The 26,157-nt window shown below is 45.3% G+C and overlaps 1 protein-coding gene and 1 pseudogene across 2 annotated transcripts; one reads left to right on the top strand and one right to left on the bottom strand.

Moving 5' to 3' along the window:
- Positions 1-8,782: 8,782 nt before the first annotated feature.
- On the top strand, positions 8,783-22,504 carry OS9 (OS9 endoplasmic reticulum lectin). Of its 2 annotated transcripts, XM_016224549.2 has the most exons (15): positions 8,783-8,964; positions 9,404-9,580; positions 10,609-10,672; positions 10,799-10,875; positions 11,052-11,150; positions 16,579-16,789; positions 16,909-17,004; positions 17,213-17,313; positions 17,500-17,551; positions 18,201-18,289; positions 18,513-18,788; positions 19,059-19,248; positions 20,985-21,149; positions 21,323-21,435; positions 21,746-22,504. In XM_016224549.2, the coding sequence occupies exons 1-15, from the start codon at positions 8,803-8,805 to the stop codon at positions 21,869-21,871; spliced, it is 1,998 nt and encodes a 665-aa protein (XP_016080035.2). In that variant the 5' UTR covers positions 8,783-8,802; the 3' UTR covers positions 21,872-22,504. The 2 variants fall into 2 exon arrangements, with proteins under 2 accessions (XP_016080035.2, XP_016080036.2); XM_016224550.2 differs by lacking the exon at positions 20,985-21,149.
- On the bottom strand, positions 14,287-14,691 carry LOC107546218 (large ribosomal subunit protein eL32 pseudogene; annotated as a pseudogene).
- Positions 22,505-26,157: the final 3,653 nt, after the last annotated feature.

Here is a 26,157-nt window from a genome sequence, read left to right as displayed (position 1 = left end):
TCCTTCATCAGCCCATTCCTAGCCACATAAGACAAGTAACCATTGTTTTCTTTTTTGAATTCTTGCAGAGATTTTTTAGGTGCATATACAAGTATATATCTATGATCTCTTTCCAAATCACTATATACAGAATGTCCTTATTTTTTATTTTTTATTAAGGTGAAATTTACACAATGTAAAATTACCCATTTAAAAATGTAAAATCCAGTGGCATTTAGTACATTCACAATGTTGTGCAAATACCACCCCTACCAAGTTCTAAAACATTTTTTCCCCCAAAACATTTTCATCACCCCAAAGGAAACCCTGTATCGTTAAGTGGTCACTCATTCTTCTTCTTTCCCGCACCCCTGACAACCACCAATGCACTTCCTGTCTCCATAGATTTACCTATTCTGAATATTTCAGAATGAATCATAAGATTGGTGACCTTCTGTGTCTTTCCCCCCCCACTTAGCATAATGTTTTCTAGTTCATCTTGTTTAGCATGTATCAATACTTCACTCTTTTTGTGGCTGAATAACGCCTTGCATGCATATACCATGTTTTGTTTATTCATTCATCCATTGATTGACATTTGGGTTGTTTTCCACCTTTTGGCTATTGTGAGTACTGCTACTGTAAGATAAGACAAGAGTCTCAGGTCCAGGCAGTCCTAAATGTTATTACTAAGTGTTATTCTTGCTAAATGTTAAAATGTAGCCCAGTATTTTGCAGACCATCTGCAAACAGGATGAGCTTGACAGAAACTCAACCTGATAAGTGTAGCCAACTGCAAAGAAGACATCAAGGGGTAATTGACCAAAGAGTATATATAAGCAATGGCTAAGCCTCCATTTGGGGAGACAGGGCTTTGGATATGAATTGCCTGCCTCCTTGACTTGCTGCAAGTAAATAATACTACCTTGCTCTCTGGCCAGGTAGCTCAGTTGCTTAGAGGGTCCTCCCAATGTACTAAGGTTTTGGGTTCGATTCCCAGTCAGAGCATATACCCAGGTTGTCGGTTCTATCACCGGTCAGCGCATGTGTGTGAGGCAACCAATCGATGTTTCTCTCTCACATCTATATTTCTCTCTCTTCCTCTCTCCCTCCCTCTCTCTCTAGAATCAATGAAAGGTATATCCTTGGGTGAAGGTTAAAAAAAAATAGTGCTGCCCCAGCCTGTTTGGTTCAGTGGTTAGAGCGTCGGGCCCTCAGTTTGATTCTGGTCAAGGGCACATGCCTCAGTTGCAGGCTGTATCCCCGGCTGGGTTGGGGCCTGCGCAGGAGGCGGCCAATCGATGTGTCTCTCTCACATCAATGTTTCTCTCTTTCTCTCCCCCCTCTCTCTCTCCCTTCCACTCTCTCTGAAAAGCAATGGAAAAATATCCTAGGGTGAGGATTTAAAAAGAAGGAATAGTGCTTGCCTGGCTGGTGTGGCTCAGTGGATTGAGCGTTGACCCAGGAACCAAGAAGTCACTGGTTCGATTCCAGCTCAGGGCAAGTGCCCAGGTTGTGGGCTCAATCTCCAGTAGGGGGCATACAGGAGGTAGCTGATTGATGATGTTTCTCCCTTATCAATGTTTCCATCTCTCTATCCCTCTCCCTTCCTCTCTCTCTAAAAATCAATAAAAACATATATTTTTAAAAAAGGATTTTAGGTCTAGATGTAAAATGCAAAACTGTAAAACTCCTGAAAGTAACATAGGAGAAATTCTAGATGACTTTGGGTATGGTAATAACTTTTTAGATACAACACCAAAGACACCAGCCATGAAAGAAATAACTAAGAAGTTGGATTTCATTAAAATTAAAAACTTCTGTTATGTGCAAGACACTATCAAGAAAATGAGCATACAAGCCACAGACTGGGAGGAAACTTTGCAAAAGATATATCTGATAAAGGAATGTTATCCAAAATATACAAAGAATTCTTTAATTCAACAATAAGAAAAAAAACAACTTGATTAAAAATTTGGAAAAAGACCTGAACAGACACCTTACCAAAGAAGATATAAGGTGGCAAATAAGCATATGGAAAGATGCTTGACATCATATGTCATTAGGGAACTGCAAATTAAAACAATGAGATACCACTGTACTGTGCAGCTATTAGAATGGACAAAACCGAGAACACTGACCACACCAAATGATGATGTGGAACAACAGGAATTCTCATTCATTGCTTGTGGGAAAGCAAACCGGTACAACCACTTTGGAAGACAGTTTGATAGATTATTACAAAACTAAATATATGCTTGCCATACAATCCAGCAGTTACACTTTTTGATATTTACTGGAGTTGAAAATGTCTGTGCACAGATAAACCTGAATGTAGATGTTTATAAGAACTTTATTCATAATTACCAAAATCTTTTTTTTTTTAAAGCTAAATTTTTAACAAATATATCTTTATTGATTTCAGAGAGAGGAAGGGAAAGGGAGAGAGAGATAGAAACATCAATGATGAGTCATTGATCGGCTGCCTCCTGCACGCCCCCTACCAGGGACTGAGACCGAAACCCGGGCATGTGCCTTGACGGGGAATCAAACCCGCCACCTTTTGGTGCAGGGGACAACATCCAACCAACTGAGCCACAGCGGCCAGGGCTGTGCTGTTTTTCTTTAATGTTACTCAGTTTTACTGTGATGTGTCTATGTGTAGACTTCTTATCACCTATTCTGCTTAAAATTTGTTGGGCCTCTTGAATTTGTATTTTTGAAATTTGAAATTCTGTGGATTTCTATTCATTATTTCTGGAAAGTGGTCAAGCATTATCTTTGCTTCATTTTCTTACTCCTTCCAGAACTCCAATTGGTTAGATTTCATTCTTTACTCTCCATATGTCTTATTTTCTCTTTCATAATCTTCTCTTTGTTGCTCTGTATTTAATTATGAATAATCTCTCTTAATCTATTTTCAAGTTCATTAATCCTATTTTCAGTTCAATCTAAACTGCTCTTTGAGGCTTTTTAAAAGAAAATTTAAGTGGAAATTTTCAAATACAATCAAAAGTAAAGTATAATGAATCTCCATGTGCTTATCATTCTGTTTCATCTGTTATAAAACATGGTAAATTTTGTTTCATCTATACCCCTGCCACTTCTCCCAGACTCCCACAGAACTATTTTAATGCAAATACCAGACACTATACCATATCATTGGTAAATACATAACTATGAATCTCAAAGAGATAAGGACTATTTTTAACATATTATATAATAATACTGTACTATTACTTTTAAAAAACATGTTTTTATTGTGTGTGTGTGTGTGTGTGGTGTTTTTTTTAGAGAGAGAGAGAAAGAGAGAGGGAGAGAGAGAAACATCGATTGGCTCCTAGTGCATGCTCCCTACTGGGGATCCAGCCTGCAACCGGGCATGTGCCTTGACTGGGAAATGAACCAGCAAACTTTCGGTGCACGGGATGACACCCCAATCAACTGAGCCTCACCACCCAAGGCAATACTGTAAGATTACTACATTTAGAAAATTTAACATAACTATTACATCTAGCAAAATTAACAATGATATCTTTTTTTTTCCCACTCAGCAAATATTTATTAAGCAACTACTAATCTCTAGGAACCAGGGATAGAGCAATGAATTAGTTGGACACAGGCATACCCTCATGGATCTTACAGTTTGATGGGGACTATAAACCAGATGGTGATAAGTGTTACAGGTGCTTCAGTGACTACATTTGGACCTAATCCTCCCTATCCCCTTGCATAATAGTAACTCAGTTTCCCTTTGATAATAAAACATGATATCTTAATATCATATAATATCCACCTAGTGTCCAAATTTCCCCAATGACTCACAAAAGTCTTTATTTTATTTTTCAATTACTGTTGACATTCAATATTATTTTATATCAGTTTCAGGTGTGTTGCATAGTGGTTAGACAATTATAATAATTTACAGAGTGATCCCCCAATAACTCAAATACCCATGTAGCACTGTTACTGGCGAGATGATGAGTCCTCTGTTCTTGTCTTCTTGAAGGAAAAATTTCAATCCAGAGACAAAGTGCAGCAAACTAATTAAGAATTTATTGGCAGTATGCAAATACACTCAGACGGAACTGAGTGGGCACTTCAGAGTGAGAGTGCCCTGATCAGTTACAGAGCTCAGAATTTATGGGGTTTGTCTTCCTGGACTTCTCTGCTCCTGTCCCTTCATCTCCCCCATCCTGCTTAACCACCTGTGCACCTGCTAGGGGACTGGAACAGATGACCTACGTGGCTGAACAATGTCCTGAGATTGAATCAGAGATCTGATGACCATAAGTCCAAGTATGGTGAAGCCTGTTTCAGCTTAAAATTTTTACCTTAGGCCCTATAGATGTGCAGGAATGCACGTGGATAATCTACCCCCTTTCTCTCCCTTGGTCTGCCCCTGCTCATGTCTAACTAGCTATCTATCCTAACAGTACCATATACATATTATTATAATATTATTGACTATATTCTGTATGCTGAACTTTACACCCCCATGACAATTTTGGAACTACCAATTCATATTTATTAACCCCTTCACCTTTTTTTTTATCCAGCTCCCCAACCCCCTTCCCTCTATCAACCATCAGTATGTTTCAACCTGTCTCTATGACTGTTTCTATTTCGTTTCTTTTGTCCTTTAGATTCCACATATAAGTGAAATCAAATAATATTTGTCTTTCTCTGTCTGGCTTATTTCACTTAGCATAATACCGTCTAGGTAAGTCCATCCTAGTAAGCAACTAGTAAGATTCCATTGTTTTCCTGGCGAGTAATATTCCGTTATATATATGTGCCACCACTTTTTTATCCACTAGTCTATTGATGGGCACTATTGGTGGGTTGCTTCCATATCTTGACTATTGTAAATAATGCTGCAGTGAACACTGGGATGTATATATATCTTTTTTAATTAGTGTTTTGGGTTTCTTCAGTCACATACCCAGAAATGGAATTTCTGGGTTCATAAAAGTCTTTTTATAAATAGTTTGATTCAGGATCCAAACAAGACCTATACATTGTATTTGGGAGATGTGCATCTTAGATCTCTTTTGACCTCTAACAGTTCTCAGCCTCCTTTTTTTCTTGCAATGTATTTGCTGAAGAAACTGGGGCGTTAATCCTATTTTATTCCTGATTACATCAGAATCACATTCTGATGATGTCATTTAACATACTCTATTTCTCATATTTCCTATAAACTGATAGTTATATTTAAAGTCCTGTTTGTTTGTTTTCTTAATCCTTACCTGAGGATATTTTTTCCATTGCTTTTCAGAGACAGTGGAAGGGAGAGAGAGAGAAACATCAATGAGAGAGAGAGAGACACACTGATTGGTTGCCTCCCCCACGCACCCCAACCAGGGCGAGGGATCGAGCCTGCGAAGGAGGTACATGCCCTTGGCTGGAATTGAACCCAGGACCCTTCAGTCTGAGGGTCGACACTCTAACCACAGAGCCAAACCGGCTAGGGCAATTCATGTTACCTTATCTTGTTTTGTGTTAGTCATTTTTATTATGAGCTACTAACTTTCCTTGGAAAGTGATTTGTAGGAGTTCTTTGGTGCCTAGGATGAAGGGACATTTTTCCTGGGTGGATTTGTGTTTGCTTCTGCCAAGTGCCTAGGGCATTATAGTCTCCTGCTGGGAACCACTTAAATCTAAATTTACTGCTTGAATTTTTTTAAATCATCAAATGTTGTGACGTTGGACCACACATTTCTTTAAAAGCTTACTTGTGGTCCCAAATTCACCTGTTCCATTTGGCACCAAGCCAAGCTTCTCTGCAGTTTCCTAGAGATGGAGAGCTGGGGACAGCTTCACTACAGGGAGGATTCTCCCTCAGACTCACCACCTTGAGTGAGCCTTCTGTGGCTTCCTTTAGAAAGTAAAAAAAAAAAGAAGCCTGACAGGGCGTGGCTCAGCGGTTGCGCATTGACCTATAGGATCCAGGAGGTCACGGTTCCATTCCCAGGCGGGGCACATGCCTGGGTTGCGGGCTCCATCCCTGGTCGTGGGCGTGCAGGAGGCAGCCAATCAATGACGACTCTCTCATCACTGGTGTTTCTATTCCTCTCTCTCCTCCCTTCCTCTCTCTAATATCAATAAAGATATATTTAAAAATAAGAAGAAAGTAAAAAAAACAAAAACCACCACAACAAAGCTCAATTCTGAAATGTTGTAAACGTCCTCAAAGCAAAGGAAAGTGCAATGTTTCAAATACCTCTCTAGGTTTCTGACTTCATTTAGATTTAGGCCTGTTAATTCTTTACCATGCTTTACCATGCTTGTAAGCTTTTCCAGCCCAACTTTTTTACTTTCATTGGCATTAGCCTTCTCCCCCTCATGATAAGTATCTAGAAAGCCCCTCAGCTTCCTAGATACTTATCATTAATATAGCCCTAAACTCTCCTCTGGTTTTACAAATCTCTTCTCAATAAGTTCCAATGCATTAGGTATTCTATCAATTTTATTTCTTGAAGAAGTCACTCCTAACTCCTCTGATCTTGATGGATTGATTTCTAGCTCTGCCCTACAACTTGGAATCTCCCTTCACCATTGCCCTTGGGATTCCTTTTGTTTCTCTTTTCTGCTGGATCTTCTGTTTCTTGGATTTCATCTTTCTCTTTTTTTTAATCTTTATTTCAGATAGAGGAAAGGAGAGAGAGAGAGAGAGATAGAAACATCAATGATGAGAGAGTCATTGATCAGCTGCAGCCCGCAACCCGGGCATGTGCCCTGACCGGGAATCGAACCTTGATCGCCTGGATCCTAGGTCGATGCTCAACCCCTGAGCCATGCCCGGCTAGGCCGATTTCATCTTTCTCTTTATTGACTTACTGATTTGTCTTGGTGTAACAAATCCTTTCCTATCTTTCTGAAAAACAATGCCTGGAGTATCAATATTTTGAGACCTTACATATCTGAAATTATCTTTATTCTGGACTTAAAATTAAACCAGTTCAGCCAAGTGTAGAATTTTAGTTTGGAAATAATTTCCTTCTAAATTTTGAAGGCATTTCTTCATTGTATTCTACCTTACAGTGTTGATGAATTGATAAACCTAATGCTGCTCTGATTTTTCACCCTTGTATGCAACTTGTTCTATCTCTTCTGAAACTTTTGGAACTGTTTCTGTGTCCAGTGTTCTGATATTCTATAATGATGTGTCTTGGCGTGGCCATGATTAGTTCTGCTGGATACTTACCATGACCTTTTATTTTTAAATTTTTTTAAAAAATATGTTTTTATTGATTTGAGAGCGAGAGGAAGGAGAGGGATAGAGAGAGAGAAACATTGATGAGAGACATGGTTTGGCTGCCTCCTGCACGCCCCCTACTGGGGATCAAGTCTGCAACCTGGGCGTGTGCCCGGACCGGGAATTGAACAGATAGACCTCTTGGTTCCCGGGTGGACGCTCAACCACTGAGTCACAGCGGCCCGGCATTTACTAGCTTCCCCCCTTTTAATATGTTTTTATTGATTTCAGAAAGAGGAAAGGAGAGGGAGAGATAGAAATATCAATGATGAGATACTATGAGATACCAGTGAGATACTGATTGGCTGCCTCGGGCACTGCACGCCCTCTCCTGGGGATGGAGCCCGCAGCCCCCGCAAGCGCCCTGACCAGGAATCCAACCCCATCTCCGGGGTCGTAGGTAGATGCTCACCCGCTGAGCCACTCCCTGTTCTTATTTTATGGATATATTATCTCTCTGAGGATATTAATGATGGATTTTTTTGTTTGTTTTATTTTTAATTCCTTCCCCCCTTACTATTATTTCTGTTTCTTCTAAATTTCTCTTTTCCTGCTTGCTTGTTTTGCTTCCTGTATTGTATGGTAAAGACTTTCCTCAAATGTCTAATGATCCTTGGCTATCTGCTTCTATTTAAGAGTGAGGACATTAAAAGGCTTATTGGAAAGACTGGGAGGGTTCGTCATGTATGCCAAGGGCTTCATTGTAGGATTCCTTCATCTGTTTCATTCAGAGAGCCCTGATGAAAGTATCTTTGGGCTTTCTCTTTGGGGCTGGTCAGATTCCCCAGAGAAGTTTTCCAAGGATATAATCATGCTCTTGTTTACCTTTGTTTAGGAATCAATTTCTCAGGTTTCCTAAATCAATTACTATTCCTTCATTTCCTTTTTAGCTTCTAAAATGTAGCTGCTGTTGTCTCCTTTCCCTCTCTCTTTGTTTTTATATGGCCTGGAGGATAATTTGCGCATCCCCGCCCCATTAGTCTTTAATGGAAACCGTCATTGTTTATTTATAATTTTATTGGAGGGCAACATAGTATACAGACAGAATTGACACAATTACCAGATGGCCCTAAAGTTGTATATATATGAAAAAAGAAATGCTCTTCTGTAATAGTTTGTTTTGCAACAAATAATCTTTCAGGGACGTTGCATTCACCCACTCATTGACGTCAGTCCTCCGCTTGGCGGGGGCAGGATACAATGCAAGAAAGGACTAAAAAGGTAAAAGAAATGCTAGTGACAGCTGTGCAAGGACAGAATAAAACGGCTTTCAGGGGCCCAGGGCAGAGACCGCGCCTCTCTGGAACTGGGAGAGGGTGGGAGGGAGTCTGATCTCGTCGATGATTGGCTAACGTCTAGGACCAATCACGCGTAGCGAGTGGTTTTGCTAATCTTCGTGATCCACCTCCACGTGGGCTTTAGAGGCGCATCTACAAATGGGACCAGAGTACGTGAGAGGGACAGGACAGCTAGCCAATGAGACTTCGGGATGTTAATAGACGTGGTGAGGCTGCTGCCAGGTTGAGGGCGGAAGGAGTTCTGGCTAAGACGGGGAGCGAAAGATGGCGGCAGAACCGCTGCTGTCCAGGCTGTTGGGGTTGCTGCTTTTGGGACTCTTGTTACCCGCAAGCCTGACTGGCGGTGTCGGGAGCCTGAACCTGGAGGAGCTGAGTGAGATGCGTTATGGGATCGAGATCCTGCCGTTGCCTGTCATGGGAGGGCAGGTGAGGAGGCGTAGAGCGGAAGGGTGTCCTGGGCAAGGGGAAGGGGGGAAAGTAAAGGAAAAGAGCAGCTGTGGAGTCTGCGGCGGGAGCCTAAGGAGAATCGGGAAGAGTAGGCAGGAGTTTTACTATGTCTCCTGAGGATCCAACGGATCTCAGGAGGATCAAGCAGACTGAGCCCCATTCCCTTGGAGCCAGGGACTGGGAGGGTGGGGCTTCCCGCTGTCAGCTTGGGTTCCTCATCGAAACCCCCTCGCACTCCGCCCGCTGGAGAAGGGGTAGTGCTCCCTCCGCACACGAGCCGGACACAGCTGGAGGACTTGTGGCCCATTCTGTTTTAACTGGGCTTTACCCCAGGATCCGAAGAGGGATCTCATTGTTCTTCCTGACCCCAGCCTCTCTTTGCCTCCCTGTCCCCGACTCTCCCTCCCTTTTTTCCCAGAGCCAAGCTTCGGACGTGGTGATTGTTTCCTCTAAGTACAAGCAGCGCTATGAATGTCGCCTGCCAGCTGGAGCCATTCATTTCCAGCGTGAAAGGGAGGAGGAGACACCTGCTTACCAAGGGCCTGGGATCCCCGAGTTGCTGAACCCAATGAAAGATGCTCCTTGCCTGCTGAAGGTGAGGGAGACTGGGATGGACGGAATGAGGGCGAGGGAACTATGCGTCTGAGAACCGGAGTGTCAGTGAGAAAGGTGGAGTGGGGAGGACCTGTCAGAGTTAAGAAGGCCATTGGAGGCGTAGACATGTTGTACAGAGAGGAAAGAAGCAAAGAATCTTGCAACCACTGGTGCTGAATATAGAGAAGGGTTAGGATAATCTCAGAATAAGGGTTAAGCCAACATTGAGGTGCCTAAAGAGGGTCAGTGTGGGCTGAGATGGGCTCTCCCCTAGGGAAGCCTTCCTGGTAAAGTCACCCACTGTCCCTATCACCCTGCCCCAGTATCCTATTTTATTTTCATCATGGTGCTTTTCATGATCTGAAATCATCTTATTAACTGAATCATCAGTTTGTTTATTTTTGGTCTGAGTCCCAACATTAGAATGTATGTCCATGAGGTCAGAGACTTTAGCTGTATCCCCAGTGGCTAGAAGAGCACAAGAAGTGTTATAGACGTCCAATTAATATTTTATGTTTTCCTGGTCTGAGTGCTTCAAGAATACCTTGATTTCTTACCTTTATGGAGAGCAAAGAGGGTTTTTTTAAATCTTTTAAAAGGGAGGTGTAGAAAGCCCACAGGTGGAAAACAGGCTTTTTCTAAAAAAAAGATTTTGAGATTTTTTTATTGATTTTTAGAGAGAGGGAGAGAAACATCAATGTAACGAAGCATCAGTTGGCTGTCTCCTGCATGCCCCTTACTGGGGATGTGCCCTGACCAGGAATCGAACCACAACCTTTCCATTCACAACACCCAACCAACTGAGCCACACTGGCCAGGGTGAAAACAGTTAGGCTTTAGAGGTATCTCCCTGAGTCACAGAGTAAAACAACCCTCCCTCCTCTCTGAGAATCTGGCGAATTGAGTGTGGAAGCAGAGGGAGATGAGAAGTAGATGAGAGGTTATGTGTCTTGGAGCCAGGAGAAATTTTGGTTCCAAGAAGAGACATCTGCACTGCATCTCCATGATTTTTTAAATTTTTATTGTCAGACCAAGGACTGGTGGACATACGAATTCTGTTATGGACGCCACATCCAGCAGTACCACATGGAAGGTGACTCACGCCTACATTTTCCCTAAGCCCTCAGCACCCTGTCATGGAAGGTGACCTGCCTCTCCAATCCCCTTCCCTCCTAGTCCTCAGAAGGGAGTAACTGATTCACTGTGGTTTCTCTTGCAGATTCAGAGATCAAAGGTGAAGTCCTCTATCTCGGCTACTACCAATCGGCCTTCGACTGGGATGATGAAACAGCCAAGGTGGCAGGAGTGTGGGATTGGGAGAGAAAGGGTTGCTGGCTGCAAACTAAAAGCCCTGACAAGAAGGGGAGGGTCAGGATTAGCTGATATGTTTCTTGGAGTGTGGTGGTCATTCTTCCCCCTTGCTCTCTTTCTCATGCCCCATCTCTCTCCTGCCTGATGTTCTTACTCCCCAGGCCTCTAAGCAGCATCGCCTGAAACGCTACCACAGCCAGACCTATGGCAACGGGTCCAAGTGTGACCTCAACGGGAGGCCCCGGGAGGCTGAAGTTCGGGTGAGTCTTGAAAGAGGGAAGTTGATACTTCCTCAGTGACAATTCAGATTCTAATGGAAGAAGGCAAAGTTGCATTTACAATCAAGACGTTCTCTCCCAGGCCCTAAAGCCTAACTTTAAGACTCATATTTCCAGCTACCAGCTGGATGTCACTGCCTGGAGATTCAGAAGCAGTTCTAGTCAACATTTCCCAAATCCTCCCCTCTAAACCCCCAAACACGCTTACTCTTTTGTACTTGTGTCTCCTTTCTGTCACCTAAGCTAGAAATCTGAGTGTTATTATTTGACTCTTTTTTTCTCCTTCTCTGTCTTCCTTTCTTCATTTAATGACTCTTCTGTGAAATCATGCTGGTGTAGGTATTAGGCTCTGCTCTGGGGACACATGGTGGGCAAACATGCAGCCCCTGCCCTCACGAAATGCACAGTCTAGAAAGGAAGACAGTGTTAACAAAAGAATCACAGAAATGAGTCTGAGATTACAAACTGAGGAGTGATATGGAGAAAAGGAATTTAGTTTTCTCAGAGTAAATACCAAAGCCCATTTATTCTATTCTAGATTTCTCTCACAGCTCTCCTCTTCTTTCTTGTGCTTGGTACCTTCATCCCTCACCTGCATAACTGCCAATAGCCTCTCTCTCTCTTTTTTAAGGTTTTTTATTAATTTTTAGAGAGAGAGGAAGGGAGAGGGGGTTATAGAGAAAGAGAGAAACATCAATGTGAGAAAGAAACATCAATCAGCTACCTCTTGTACACCCCCTACCAGAGATCAAGCCACAACCCGGGCATGTGGCCTGACCAGGAATCGAACTGGCAACCTTTTGGTGCATGGGATGACGCCCAACCAATTGAGCCAAACCATCCAGGGCCCAACAGCCGCTCTTAACAAGTGTTCCTGATCTAGTTTCCTTAGTGAGTTCAGGCAGGCAGGCAGATGTATGGTGGGAAAAGTTTCTTAGGTGATTCTATTGTGCATTTACAAATACACCTGTAGAGAGCCACGTGACACAAGAATTATCTTTCTGTAATACTGATTTCCACATGCAGTTGTATGCTGGTAAATGTTGAACAGCCAGATTACCAGGGTATAGGGTAAAGGGGGTGAAGAGAGGATCCCTGATATAATGTTTGCCAATATCCCCACCATGGTTCAATTCATGCTATCACCATGATGTCAACTGTATTACAAAATTCTTGAAAATTTCCCAGTTGGCTCTTGTGAACTAGTGTGAGCTGGACCCAACACAGCACTATAAGCATGTGTCACTCCTCTGCCCAGACCAGAAAACCTTTGATGATTCTGCCTTGTTTAAAGGGTAAGTTCCAAATATTTCAACTCAGACCAAGGTGGTAGCAGCAGAGGTGGTGGAGAACAGTTGGATTCTGAATGTATTTTGAAGGTAGAGCCAATAAGATTTGTTGATAGATTGGATGTGGAGTGGAGTCAAGTATGACTCCAGGGTTTTTAGCTTGAGCAACTGGAAGAATGGAACTGTCATTTAGTAAAGTGGGAAGGAACAGTTTTGGAGGAGAAAACTAAGTTGGTGTTGGGCATATGAAAGTCAAATGCCTATTTAGACATTTCAGTGGTGATATCCAGCTGGTAGTTGGCTCTGATATTTTGGAGTTAGGGATGAGGTCTGGCTTGGAGATAAAAATACTCATTGTGCTTCCGTCCCACTGGCCTTTTTTCTGCCCTTTGAACCAGTGGGCCTCTGCCTAGAGCTATCTTCCCACAGCTATTTGAATGGCTGGATCCATCCTCTCATTCCGATTATATATCCCTGTGACACCACAGGGAGATCTGATGTGTGCACGCTTCGACTCCCATCCTGGTAAACATCTGCAGTGTTTTATAGTCTTCAAAGCATTTATCATTTCTTGAAATTGTCTTCTTTCTTTGAGTTTAATCTCTCTCTCTCCCTGTCTACCCCCACTAGAATAAGCTCCAGGAAGGCAAGGACAATGTCTGTCTAATTTTCTGATATATCCTCAAGTAGGTGCCCAGAAATTATTCACTGAATGAAAGGAATGAATGATAAGCCAGTTCAAATGTCATCTATTTTATGTGACCTTTCTTGACTAACTCAGAAAGTTAGTTGTGTTCCTTCAGATCTTCCTATATATACATCCATGTTTTAGTCTGGGCTGCTATAACAAATACCATAGGCTGGGTAGCTTATAAACAACAGGAACTTATTTCTCACAATTCTGGAAGCTGGAAGTTGGAGATCAGGGTACCAGCATGGTCAGGCGAGGGCTTTCTTCCAGGTCAGAAGGGGGTAGTTAGCTCTGTGGGGGTTCTTATAAGAACACTAATCCCATTCCTGAGGGCTCTATACTCATGACCTAATCACCTCCTAAAGGCCCCACCTCCAGATATCATCACATTGGGCATTTTGGATTTCAACATAGGAATTTTAGGGGGACACAAACATTCAGACCAGAGCAGCTCACAAGCATCCACATATATATAATCTATTACAGCACTTCATTGTATTCTCATTATTTCTTAATTTCTTTGTAACTTCAGTAGGCCAAGAACTGAGGGAGAAGACTGCATTTTCCTCATATCTGTTGAACTTATGCCATTTGCCAAGCACTGTTAATAGAAACTGGGGATAAAAGGATGACTGAGAGACCAAGTCCATTAAGTGAATGGCCACAACAAGCAGGATAGATACTCTGACAGGTGAAGTACATACCATAGGGGAGCACAAAATTAGGGAAATAACCGAGTCTAGGTAAAGGAGAGGCCTTTGGAAAAAAGTGACCTTTGAACTGACGATTGAAGGAGAAGGAGTTGGCCCAGCAGCTGTAGAGGAGAGGGAAAGGGGAGCACTAGTGAGAGGGCTGCGGGGTTGAGAAGGATGCTACTGTGTTGTTTTGTGTTGTAAGATGGCTTTTTTTTTTTTTTTACAGCATAGTGGTTAGACATTTTATAACTTAAGAAGTGATCCTTCTGATAAGTCTAGTACCCACCTGACACCATACATAGTTAATATTATTGACGGTATTCCTTATGCTGTACTTTATTTCCATCCCCAGGACTACTTTGTACCTGTTCATTTGTATTTCCTTTTTTTTTAGCAGAATTTTATGGTTTTATTAACACAAAGATAGTGTTCACACAATTTATCTATTCATTTTCGTCGCTGCACAGCCTGGCATTGGGATTGGTGACTCTGATGGCCAGCTGGGCTGCACTTTCCACAGTGGCTTGTGGGTCTTTGAGGAGACACAGAACAATCTCAGCACAGTAAGATTTGCTGCACATCAGCAGCACTTCAAGCTCCTTGACACTGTGGATCAGGAACTTCTGAGAGCCACTGGACAGCGTGTGCTTTGTTTTCTTGTTGCTTCCATAACCAGTGTTGGGCATTAAGATCTGGCCCTTGAATCTTCTGTGCACCCTGTTGTCAATGCCTCTGGGTTTCTGTCAGTTATACTTAACTTTGACATATCTGTATGACTGGTGCCAGATGAACTTCTTGGTCCTCCTTTTGATAATCTTGGGTTTCACGAGGGATCTGAGAGCAGCCATGGTGCCAAGGAGGAGATGGCTGCCACCTGCCAATTTGTACTTCTTACCCCCTTTCCTATTTCACCTATCCCCCCAAACTCCCTCCCGTCCAGCCACCATCAGTTTGTTCTCTGCATCTATGAAACTGTTTCTATTTTGTGTGTTTTTTAGGTTTTAGATATAAGTGGTATTTGGCTTTCTCTGTCTGACTTAGTTCACTTAGCATAATATCCTCTAGGTCCATCCATGGTGTCAAAGATGGTAAGATTTCATTCTTTTTTATGGCTGAGTAATATTCCACTGTATATATGTACCATGTATTTACCCATTTGTCTATCCATGGGCACTTAGGTTTCTTCTATATCTCGGCTATTGTAAATAACGCTGCAATGAACATAGGGTGCATGTATCTTTTCAAATTAATGTTTTGGATTTATTCGGATATATACCCAGAAGTGGAATTGCTGGGACATCAGATAGTTCTATTTTTAGTTTTTTGAGGAACCTCCATGCTGTTTTCCAGAGTGGCCATTCCAATTTGCAGACAAGATAGGAGCATGTTTAAATGCTGTTGGATGGACCTACTAGAAAGAAGGAGAGACTGAGGTACAAGAGAAAGAAGGAGAATAGAATGTGGGCAGGGCAGGGATGCAGAACACAAAAGAGCAGTTACCTTGAGGAGCGGGGCTCCAGGGTTATAACTAAAATGAAAAGGTGATGTTTTTGCTTGAGAGTCTGGAAGTTTTAGTGACAGAAACTTGAGGACGTTCCTGCCTGGTTGCTTCTCTTTTTTAGTTCTCATATCCTAACAAACCACTCAAGTTCCTAGCCTGTGTGATAGAGTAAATCCCTCACTCCAGGGCGGGAACAGTGAAATTCCATCTTTCCCATGCCTCAGTAGGAGCAGTGTAAATAACAGTAGGGAAAAGTACAGTTTTCATGGGGTTTGGGAACAATGAAATAAAATAGTTAGTCATTTGGAATTAAATAAATTTGGGTCCCTATTTCAGTTCTTATGTAAAAGTTCAGAGAGATCTAGGATTTTTTTCCTTTAAATTTTTAATTATGAAACATTTCAAACATAGAGAAAATAACATCATAGAGACCCATAAATCCACTGCCAAGTTAAATAGATGTTAAATTTCACCATATTTGCTTCAGATCTCTGTTTTGTTTTGTTTTTAATTGATTTTTAGAGAGAGAGAAACATCGATGTGAGAAACAGTGATTGGTTGCCTCCCGTTTGTGCCCTCACCAGGAATCTAACCTGCAACCTTTTGGTGTCCCAGATGATGCTCCAAACAACTGAGCCATCCAGCCAGGACCCTTTTCCCATTTTAAAATTGCATTATTTGTCTTTTTATTATTGAGTTATAAAATTTCTTTATATTCTGGATACAAGTCCCTTATCAAAATATGTGTCTTGTAAGTATTTTCTCCCATACTATGGGTTGTCATTTTACATTCTTGATTGAAGCCTTTGCAGCACAGAAGCTTTAATTTTGGTGAATTCCAATTTATCTATTTTTCTTTTTGTACTGTTGATGTCATATCTAATAAATCATTGCCTTATCTAAGGCCTTGCAGACTTACACCTATGTTTCTCTCTAAGAGTTTTATAGCTTTACATTTAGGTCTCTGATCCATTTGGAGTTAATTTTTGTACAAATGGTATGAGGTAGGAGTTCAACTTCATTCTTTTGTATGTAGATATCCAGTTGTTGAAAAGATTATTCCCATTGAATTATCTTGGTAACCTTGTTGCAGATCAAATGACGATAAAAATGAAGGTTATTTTCTGGACTCTCAATTTTACTTCATTGGTCTATATAACTGGGTAGGAATTCCTAAGAACTAAAGGTAATTATTGGTTGTTACTACTATTTATTTGCCTCTCTGTCCTCACAGTTCCTCTGTGACGAGGGAGCTGGTATTTCTGGGGACTACATTGATCGTGTGGATGAGCCCTTGTCCTGCTCCTATGTGCTGACCATTCGGACTCCTCGGCTCTGCCCCCATCCTCTCCTCCGGCCCCCACCCAGTGCTGCTCCCCAAGCCATTCTCTGCCACCCTGCCCTGCAGCCTGAGGAGTACATGGCCTACATTCAGAGGCAAGCTGGTGAGTAATTGAAAGAGCAAGGAGAGGAAAGAGACATGGGAAGGGACATGCAGAAGGTAAAGTGCTGAAGAGCCCAGAGGAATGCGTCCCTGTCTTGCCTGCATGCTTTTTCTCGGTAGACTCCAAGCAGTATGAAGAGAAAATGATAGAGGAGCTGCAAGACCCTCAAATGTGGAGTGAGACCAGATCTGGGGTGGTACCTACAAAGAGAGCAGGTAGGAACTTGCTTCACCTGTACCATGAAACTTGTTTCCATTTCTTCCATTCCTCAGTCTTACTGTCCTGGACTGACTTTTGGGTGTGGGGTGAAAAAGTACTATGGGCCCTTCCCCCTTGGTAATAGAGGAGGGAATGTCTTCATTCTCTTTGTGCCCTTCCATTTCTCCCCTCCTTTCTGATTCCTCCCTGTTCTCTGTATCCCAGGTGCAAGCCCAACCAAGGATGGCAGTAAGGAATCAGATTTCTGGAAGATGATTCATGAACCAGAGGACCAAGTCCAAGGAAGGGACGAAGCACAGGCTGAGGTGAGAGCCAGCCTCCTAGCCATTTCTCTGATGAGGCTGAACCTGGGCTTTGGGATAGAGGGCCACTCAAGCTGAGATCATTATGAAATGACCTGCATCTGTCTAAGGATGCAAGGATATATCCAGAACCATTGCCTTAAGAGTATAAACATGTTTGCATTCTTGTCTCTGCCGTCTTCTTATCAGGAGCAGGAAACAAACATTGAGCCAGCAGATCCAGCTCCAGGCTCTCCCAGTGGTGAGTGAACCCTCCATGTCTCCTTTACTGCTTGAATGTATTTTCCAGTGGGCAGGGGTGGGGGTAAATGTAGAAATAAACACTAGGAGGGAAGTTGGGCAGCCAGGACAGCAGGGAATTCATTTTTACAGGAGTTAGTACTTTTTCTAGACAACAATTCTCTTCTATGGAGGTAGCAGACTTGGTGGTTCCACTACTTGGTGACTTTGTAATCTTGGACGATTTCACTTAACCTCAGTTTCCTCACCCATAACATGTGGGTAATCACTCCTACTTTAGAGGTGATTATGAGATTAAATGTGAATGTCTGGAACTGAGTAAACAATAAATGGAGAACAGGATCCAGGGAAGAGGAGCACCTGGCTCCAGAATCTCTTCTGGAGTCACCAAAACTGGAGTGATTGCCAGAAGGGCCTCGGCCGTACATGAAAGAGCAGGGGCCTTAGCAACTTGTAGGCATCCTTCTCTCTCTTGCCTGAGTCTACCTTAGGCCAGTGCTTTCTGGAGGGCTATATTGGCCCCTATCTTTCTGACCAGACAGATAGCTCCTGGAGACTGGGACCAATCCTTGGTCTCCTGAGCTCCTCTCCCTAGGAAGTCAAAATAGAGTTTAAGACACAATGGGTTCATTACTATTTTTCCATCTCAGATTTTCAGAACAATGTGCAGGTCAAAGTCATCCGGAGTCCTGCAGACTTGATTCGATTGATAGAGGAGCTGAAAGGTGGAGCCAAAAAGGTATGGGCCCTGCTCAAGGGACGGGTGGGACCTGTCCCCTGGTGGGAGCCTTTGGCGAACCACCCTCACCTGGGCCTGAGCTGGGCCCCATAGAGCTCACTTGCTGCCTTTACTTCCCTTCAGCCCCCCCCACCACCACCCAGCTCCCCTTTGTCTGCCCCCACCATGTGTCCCTACTGAAACCCCAACCATCTACCTTTTTCTTTTGGTCCCATCTACCCAGGGGAAGCCACATGCAGGCCAAGAGCAGCCTGAAGACGATGCTGCAGAAGTCCCTCAAAGGGAACCAGAGGTGAAGGAAAAGGGGGACGCAGAACATCCGAATGAGGTGGAAGAAGAAGAGGAGGAGGAGGATGACGATGAAGATGAGGATGAACGGCAGTTACTGGGGGAATTTGAAAAGGAACTGGAAGGGATACTGCTCCCGTCAGACCGAGAGCGGCTCCGTTCGGAGGTGAAGGCTGGCATGGAGCAGGAGCTGGAGAACATTATCCAGGAGGTGAGCACAGCTGTTCCTCCTTTGCCTCTGTAGCTGTCTGCTCCTGTGGGCAAGGCAGGCTGAGGGGCTGGAAGAAAGCAAAGGTCAGCACCTAGCACGGCATGAGGCCTGGCCAGGCTCTCTGAAATGTTAGTTTACTTAATTAAAAGGGGGGATGGCAGGGAAGGGGAATCAGAGAGAGGGATGGTCTTAGACATGACTCTCCTGTGGAGCATGGACCACTAACCTTCACTGCCCCTTGACTCTCCACTCCCCACTTGGACACTCCAGACAGAGAAGGAGCTGAACCCAGATGGGCTGAAGAAGGAGTCAGAGCGGGATCGGGCTATGCTGGCCCTGACATCCACTCTCAACAAACTCATCAAAAGGCTGGAGGAAAAGCAGAGTCCAGAGCTAGTGAAGAAGCACAAGAGAAGGAAGATTGTCCCCAGAAAGCCTCCCCCCTCCCTCCGACCAGCAGGTGAGAGCTGTCATCCGGGAAGCCAAGTCCCTTGTCTTTATCCCTCAGCAGGAGGGTGACATGTTCTTTCCCTTCTGAGGGGGCTCACTCTCTTCCCTGTTTCTGAAACACTGCTCTCACTCTTGCCTTCTTTCCACCACCTCCGTCCCTTTGCCTGGTTGTCTTCTATTCATCCCTTTGGGAAGCAGCTTCTAGAGCATGTCTATCTTGTTTTCTGACTGGCTTCCATACGCCCAGTGCTTAGCACTTTGACAGACACATAGTGGGTGGTCAGTAGATCTTAAATGAGTTACAGTGAGCCTGTGTGCTGAAGACCACACATCTGTGCAGGATGCAGCCCTTCAACAGTTAGGACTTTGCACCAGGAGAGACCCCAGTGGGCAGGCTGTGAATAGGCAGCCAGCTGCTCATAAAGCAATTGCCTGGACAGATTTGAAGTAATCTCTTCTTCTTGCACCCTCTTGTGTCCATTCCGTGCGTGGGGTTCTATGGATGTGGAGATCAGACATTCCAAATGGAATGTTAGTTTCAAACATTCCATCCTACTTTCTCTATAAACAATTGAAGTGTCTTTTGAGCACCAACATGGGGAGTGCCAAACCACAGCTTTTCAGCCTGCTGCTGCTTTCTTTCTTTTTCAAATTATAAGAGAAAGTTTATTAGGAAGTTACAGAGGTAGTAGAAGTGAGCCAGTTGGGCTGTGTAGGCTCATGAAACAAGTTACAGAAGCAGTCCAGCTGGTGTGGCTCAGCCGTTGAGCGTCAACTATGAACCAGGAGGTCACAGCTCCATTCCTGGTCAGGGCACATGCCCAGGTTTTGAGCTCGATCCCCAGTAGGGGGCATGTAGGAGGCAGTGGATCAATGACTCTCTCTCATTATTGATGTTTCTATCTCTCTCTCTCTCCCTTCCTCTCTCTGAAATCATTTAAAAATGAAAGAAAGAAAGAAAGAAAGAGAGAGAGAGAGAGAGAGAGAGAGAGAGAGAGATGGGGGGAGAGAGAGAGGGAGGGAGGGAGGGAAGGAAGGAAGGAAGGGAAGAAAGGAAGAAAAGAAAAAAAAAGGGAAGAGAGAGAGAGAAAGAAAGAAGAAGAGAGAAAGAGAGAGAGAAAGAGAAAGAAAGAAAGAAAGAAAGAAAGAAAGAAAGAAAGAAAGAAAGAAAGAAAGAAAGAAAGAAAGAAAGAAAGAAAGAAAGAAAGAAAGAAAGAAAGAAAGAAAGAAAGAAAGAAAGAAAGAAAGAAAGAAAGAAAGAAAGAAAGAAAGAAAGAAAGAAAGAAAGAGAAAGAGAAAGAAAGAAAGAGAGAGAGAAAGAAAAGAAGGGCCCTCGGAGCTTAGGAGAGGGAAAGACAAAGGTAATGGGCCTGGGGAAGAAGAGGTGGAGGGAAAGGCATAGGTGTGCTGCTGAGAGGGAGAGTGGGCCCCTGCTTCTTAAAACAAAATTTCTTTGTAGGCCCAGGGTGGCCTAATTTTTGCGTCAGAAAACAGTTGTTTTCCTGTAGGTGATGGGTAGAATTATTGGCTCTGGACAGAAGAAGGGAAGCTGCAGTTGGTGGGGGGAGCTTTATAGGCCGGAATGGAATGGAATGGACTGATTTATTTTGGGCCCTGGCTCATATGCATGTTTGAGGTGCAGTAACTGCCACAACCAATAGATGGCTTAGGGAGAAGTGACCACCACAGCCCCTAACCCAGGAGTCACGGCTCTGCTTTGTGTCTCCCTGTGTCTCCCCCTCTAAGAGGAGGATCCTGAGCACAGAGTCCGGGTCCGGGTCACCAAGCTCCGTCACAGAGGCCCCAATCAGGATCTGACAGTCCTCGAGATGAAACGGGAAAACCCACAGCTGAAACAAATCGAGGGGCTGGTGAAAGAGCTGCTGGAGAGGGAGGGACTCACAGCTGAAGGTGGGCCCTGGGGGGCGGGGCTGGATAAGAGCTGTTGGAAGGGCTTGCTGCTGGAAACGGAGGGGCTGGGTCAAGGTGGACTAGAAACCTCAGCTGGGACCTGGGGGACAGAGGATCTGCACTGAAGCTCCCCTGCTTTGTCTCCTCTCATTGCCCATCCCCCTTCTTTCTAGGGAAAATTGAGATCAAAATTGTCCGACCAGGGGCTGAAGGGACTGAGGAGGATGCACGCTGGCTGACTGATGAGGACACGAAAAACCTTAAGGAGATTTTCTTCAATATCTTGGTGAGAGGAGCCCTACCTCCAAGTCCTGGACCTCCAGCCGGCCCCCTCTAGTGTACCGTGGTGTTGAGAGCCTGGTTAAGTGACACAGGCACATCCCAACCTTGCCACTTTCTAAGCTTCATTTTCCTCATCTATAAGAGTGGCTGGTAGTTCTGGCAGCTGGGTGTTTGGGCCCTTGGCAAGAACCCTGTAAGAAGTGGGTGCCCATCCCTGCCTTCTGCATGCTACTAGTTCCTGGATCCTCCAGTACCCAGTGCTTCCCTGGGCTCACCTGCCAGCACTCCAGCTCACCCCGTTTCCCCCTCACCAGGTACAGGGAGCTGAAGAGGCACAGAAGGAACGGCAGCGACAGAAAGAGCTGGAGAGCAATTACCGCAGGGTGTGGGGCTCTGGAGGTGGGGAGGGCACAGGGGACCTGGATGAGTTTGACTTCTGAGACCACTACTACCATCGGTTGGCCAAGGAGTCCAGAGTCTTCCTAGATTGGCCCCACTGCCTCCCCACTCATCTCCCACCCCCTGGGACCCTGAAGGTAAAACAGTAGAGTAAAGCTGAGCTGTGGACTTCTGGGGCCCCAGCCAGGGGTGTAGAAGGGCCATGGGGTGAGTACTGCTGCTACTGCTGAGAGCTGCCCTGAAGACCACCCTAGCCCTGTGAGTTTTGCTCTCCGAGGCTTCTGCCCACATCCCCTGCCTGTTATGTCCCTTAACTTGTTGGTCCCTTTTCCCTCCCTACCTAGAGATCTTTTGAATGGAGTAGAACAGGGGAACAAAAAGTGTGTGCTGTGTAATAGGCCCTAAGAGACTGGCCCTGACCCTGCCCTGCTGCTATTGGGAGTCACCTACCCCCTTCCCTTGGATTGGCTTGGGATTTCCTGCTCCTTTCCCTTCCCATACTGTTCCCTACAATCTGTGCTTCTGAGTTGAGGTGCCTTCCTCTGTTGCTGAGAAAATGGGAGAAAGTTGCCCACCACCTCTGACACAATCCAGCGAAAAGGGTGGGGTACAGACCCACCCATCATGTTGTTGAACAATCAGGTTTCTAAATAAAGAACTGGACCATCACTCCATTAATGTGTTTTTTTCTTCTGTGGTGGAGGGGGGTGGGTAAGTGGGGTGGGGGCTCAAGTAGGGAAGAGGCTTGGTGCTCCCTTCAGGGTGGAGCACACAGTCTCATCCTGTTCTACAATCCTCTCCTCTCAGGTGGTATCAGTGGGGGCCTGGAGTACAGGAATAGACCAGGACAGATAAGCAAGCCAGACCACTGGCCTGGCAAAGACTGAAACACCTACAGTCCTGTCATCCCTCCTTTTCCTCATCTGTCCATTTCTGTTCATTCTCCTCTCCCCATTTACTTCCCTGAAAGCCAATTGCACACCCATGGTGTTAGCCTGCCACCGGCTCTCCCTTCTGCTGAACTCTCTCCCTGTACCATGCTGCAGATCCTACTTGCCAGCCATATCCCATCCACACCTGGCCACACCACTCAACATCTCCCAGGAAAAAACCTCTTCCTTTAGCCATGCCCAGAGAAAGGGCTGCTGCCCACAAGGCTAGCTTCATAATATGCCAAGGCGCCTCCATTTCTTCCTCATCATTGCCAAGTGCAGGTGTGGATTCACCCAACCCCTCCTTTCGCTTTCTCCCAATCCCTGAGGTGTACAGCATTTCTGCTGAAGATGCTCCACTGACTCACAAGGTAAGAAAATAGCTAGAGGGCATGGAACTGCCAGGTCTCCGAAAGTGGAAAGTGGGATTCGTTATTGTTGAAGGAGGTTGTATGAGACTGACCCTCTTCTTGCTGACTGTGTGCCTACTGAGCATGTTACACTTAAATTGTTTTACTTAGAAATGTAATAGGTAGATGTATAAAATCCTGCTTCCCCAGACCCATTTGTGCATCTTGAAGAGAAGGATGCTGCACTTGTGCAAGATCTGAGACATGGCCTCAAGAGCAGCTGTAGTCGGCATGCTGGGTTCAAATCCTCACCCCTCTTACAGTCAGTGGAGCCTTGAACGAGATAACTTTTCAAGTGCTGTTTCCTCATGGGTAGATCATGGGTAATTATACTGGCCTCGTAGGGATAGTATGTGTCATGCTCTTAGCCCAGTCCCTGGCCCACAGTAAGTGCAGAGGAGTTCTGAAGAGACCAAATGGAGGCAGGAGCCTTAGAAGGAATCCCAGAAGTTGATCAGAAGTTACAATAGGATCTTTTAGAATGTGAAGGTGGGGAGAAGCTGGGACAGGAGGGTTATCTTTGATTTGATGTAGATGGAGTCTCATCAGAAAACAGTTCTGGAATCCTCACTAGATTTAATCATTTTGTACTTCTAATAATAAATTTCTTTTTACTTTCCTTTGGCTTTTGGTGAAAATCCCATGGAGGAGGTTGGTTTGCCCCAGCTGTGCTAAGGCAAACAAGGGGAGTGGAGCAGGGTGTGTGGCAGATAGCAACCAAGTGAGGCGGGGTTGGGGAGGGCAGCTGGTAGCAGGAATCAAGGCAAGGACACCCAGGGCAAGCTGGGAGGGTGGCATGGGTAGCAACTCTCCTTCAGCCCCTCAGGGAGTCCCCTTCTAGAGTCCTATCCTGCCACCACCTGGAGTGTATATTTTGTTACCCATCCACTACCACCTTTTACATCTCCAGCCAGGCCAAAGATGCAGCCCATGAAAAAAGAATCCCGTGGATTACTCAGTGTTGGGATTTGCTATGGGGGTTCCTGACGCCTTGACTACATTTCACTGGCTGGATATGAAAGGACCCTCCCCCGGCCTGTGGTTCCCTGTGGTAATTCCATTCTCTCCATGGGCCCTGTCTCCTCCCCATACTCTGTCTCACTGTTGAGCTTCTGAAGAAGGAAGTAAACTTTTGCCACCAAGAAGGAAAGATGAAGGGGGAGAATCCAGGGTCTCTGAGCTGTAAGGGAGAATGGCCAGGTCTTCTAGTTGTCTTCTTTGCTACTTGCCCCTCTTCCTCTCACTTTGCCTTCCCAAACCACACCTGCATCTGCATCTGTCGCTGCACTGCACCCCTTAATCCACCTTTTCCTCTATCAGGCCACTGTGCTGGGTGGTCACCCAGCCTAGGATCCTGCAGAACCAGGGCCTCCGTGTGAATGGGACCTGGCCCCATTGCTGCAACCACACCTAGTTAGCTCAGTGGCTTACCTGCAGCTGAATGTCCATCGTGGGGCTGAGGGCCAGCACCAACTCTACTGGAAGACACTGGGCCACTGACTGGTCCATCAAGGCGGATGACAGCGCGTGCCCAGCCTGCATTGGCTGCTGGCCCAGTGCCACCCCACCTATCCCTTTCCCAGGGCAAACACTTTTCGCTGTACATGAGGAATGAACAGCAGGACTGGCTGTGCTGAAGCAGGAGATGCTGCAGCTGTTGGAGGCAGCACTGGTCACAGGATGCTATGGCCTCAGTGGTCCTGTAGATGACATGGAAGTGGGCAAATGTCCACTGGGCATGAAGTTCATGGACATCAAGGACCTCTGAGGCTGGGAGATCTTGCACCTCTTCCATCTCGGCCAAGAGAAGAACCCCTATTGTAATCTCTACTTCTGGTACCAGGTGCTCAAGGTGAGCAGGCTAGCCTGGGATAGTCTCCCTGGAGCAGGCCCTGGAGCCCTTACCAGGTGCCCAATATATACCACCCAGGTAACCTAACCAAGGCAACCTGGCTATGAAGTGGAGGGCCTAGTTTCAAAATCAGATCTGACTCCAAAGTTCCTGTTCTTAACCAAAACTGCCCCATCTCACTTCTCCAGGCCGCTCCCACTCCCTTCCTCTCCTTTAAACTCCACACCCTAACTCCTTCCCAGAACTGAGGTCATCTTGGGAGTCAGTGACTTCTCTGCTCCCTGGACCCCCACTGTTGCTCTGACCTGCCTGTCTCCTTCTACTATGTGATCCCAGACCTGTTGTACATGATGGAGTATCTGACCTGCCATCTAGGTGCTCTTGGATATCCTGCCACCAGCCACAGCAGGAGGCACCCTCTGGCAGTCGCCCTCTGCCACCTCCAGTTCCCCACCTTGACCAAGGCCGTTCCCTGACCCGCATCTTCAAGAACAGACCAGCAGCTCACCTCCTAGACAAAATCATTTCCTCTTTAATTTCTGTTGAAGAAGATTCACACCACCTGTCTCAGAGGAGATGGGGGCATTCCCCTCTACCCCCTCCCCTCTCCCCTTCCCAATTACCTGATCTTTTGCAAAATATTTTAGCCAGAAAAAAAAAAAAAGAAAAAAAAAGACCGGAAACCACTGACACAGAGACCCAAGGGCTGGGTTGATTGAGGGAGGTGGGCTGGGCCAGGTAAGTCCACCCTACCACCCCCTTTCTGGAGATAGGGCAGGGGGCCTGGAAACCCTCCCAGCCACCTTACACCCTCTTACCCTGGCTGGGAGGGATCATGGGGTTGAGGGATGGGTCTGGAGAAGCTCCAGTGGGAGGGAGGGGCTGGACAGAAAAAATTGTGGGCGAGGGGTCCCATTGTAGGGGCGCCCCTACCCCAGATCACCACGGGTGCTGCACAGTCACAGGTACGCAGTCACGGTCACAGACACTCACAACCCAAGAGCACCCCCACCCCACCCCACCCTCTTCCCACCCTTGGCTTTCCCTACCCTGAAACACCCTCCCCAAGCCCCTGCCCACCCCTGCCCCCTTGTTGGGGAACAAAGCAATAAATTACAAGGCCCCTCCCCAGT

The sequence above is a fragment of the Miniopterus natalensis genome, chromosome 2 (genome assembly GCF_054644295.1).
Source record: "Miniopterus natalensis isolate mMinNat1 chromosome 2, mMinNat1.hap1, whole genome shotgun sequence".
NCBI lineage: Eukaryota > Metazoa > Chordata > Mammalia > Chiroptera > Miniopteridae > Miniopterus > Miniopterus natalensis.
The sequence above is the reverse complement of the archived record's forward strand: the minus strand, read 5'-3'. Positions and strand labels throughout refer to the sequence as shown.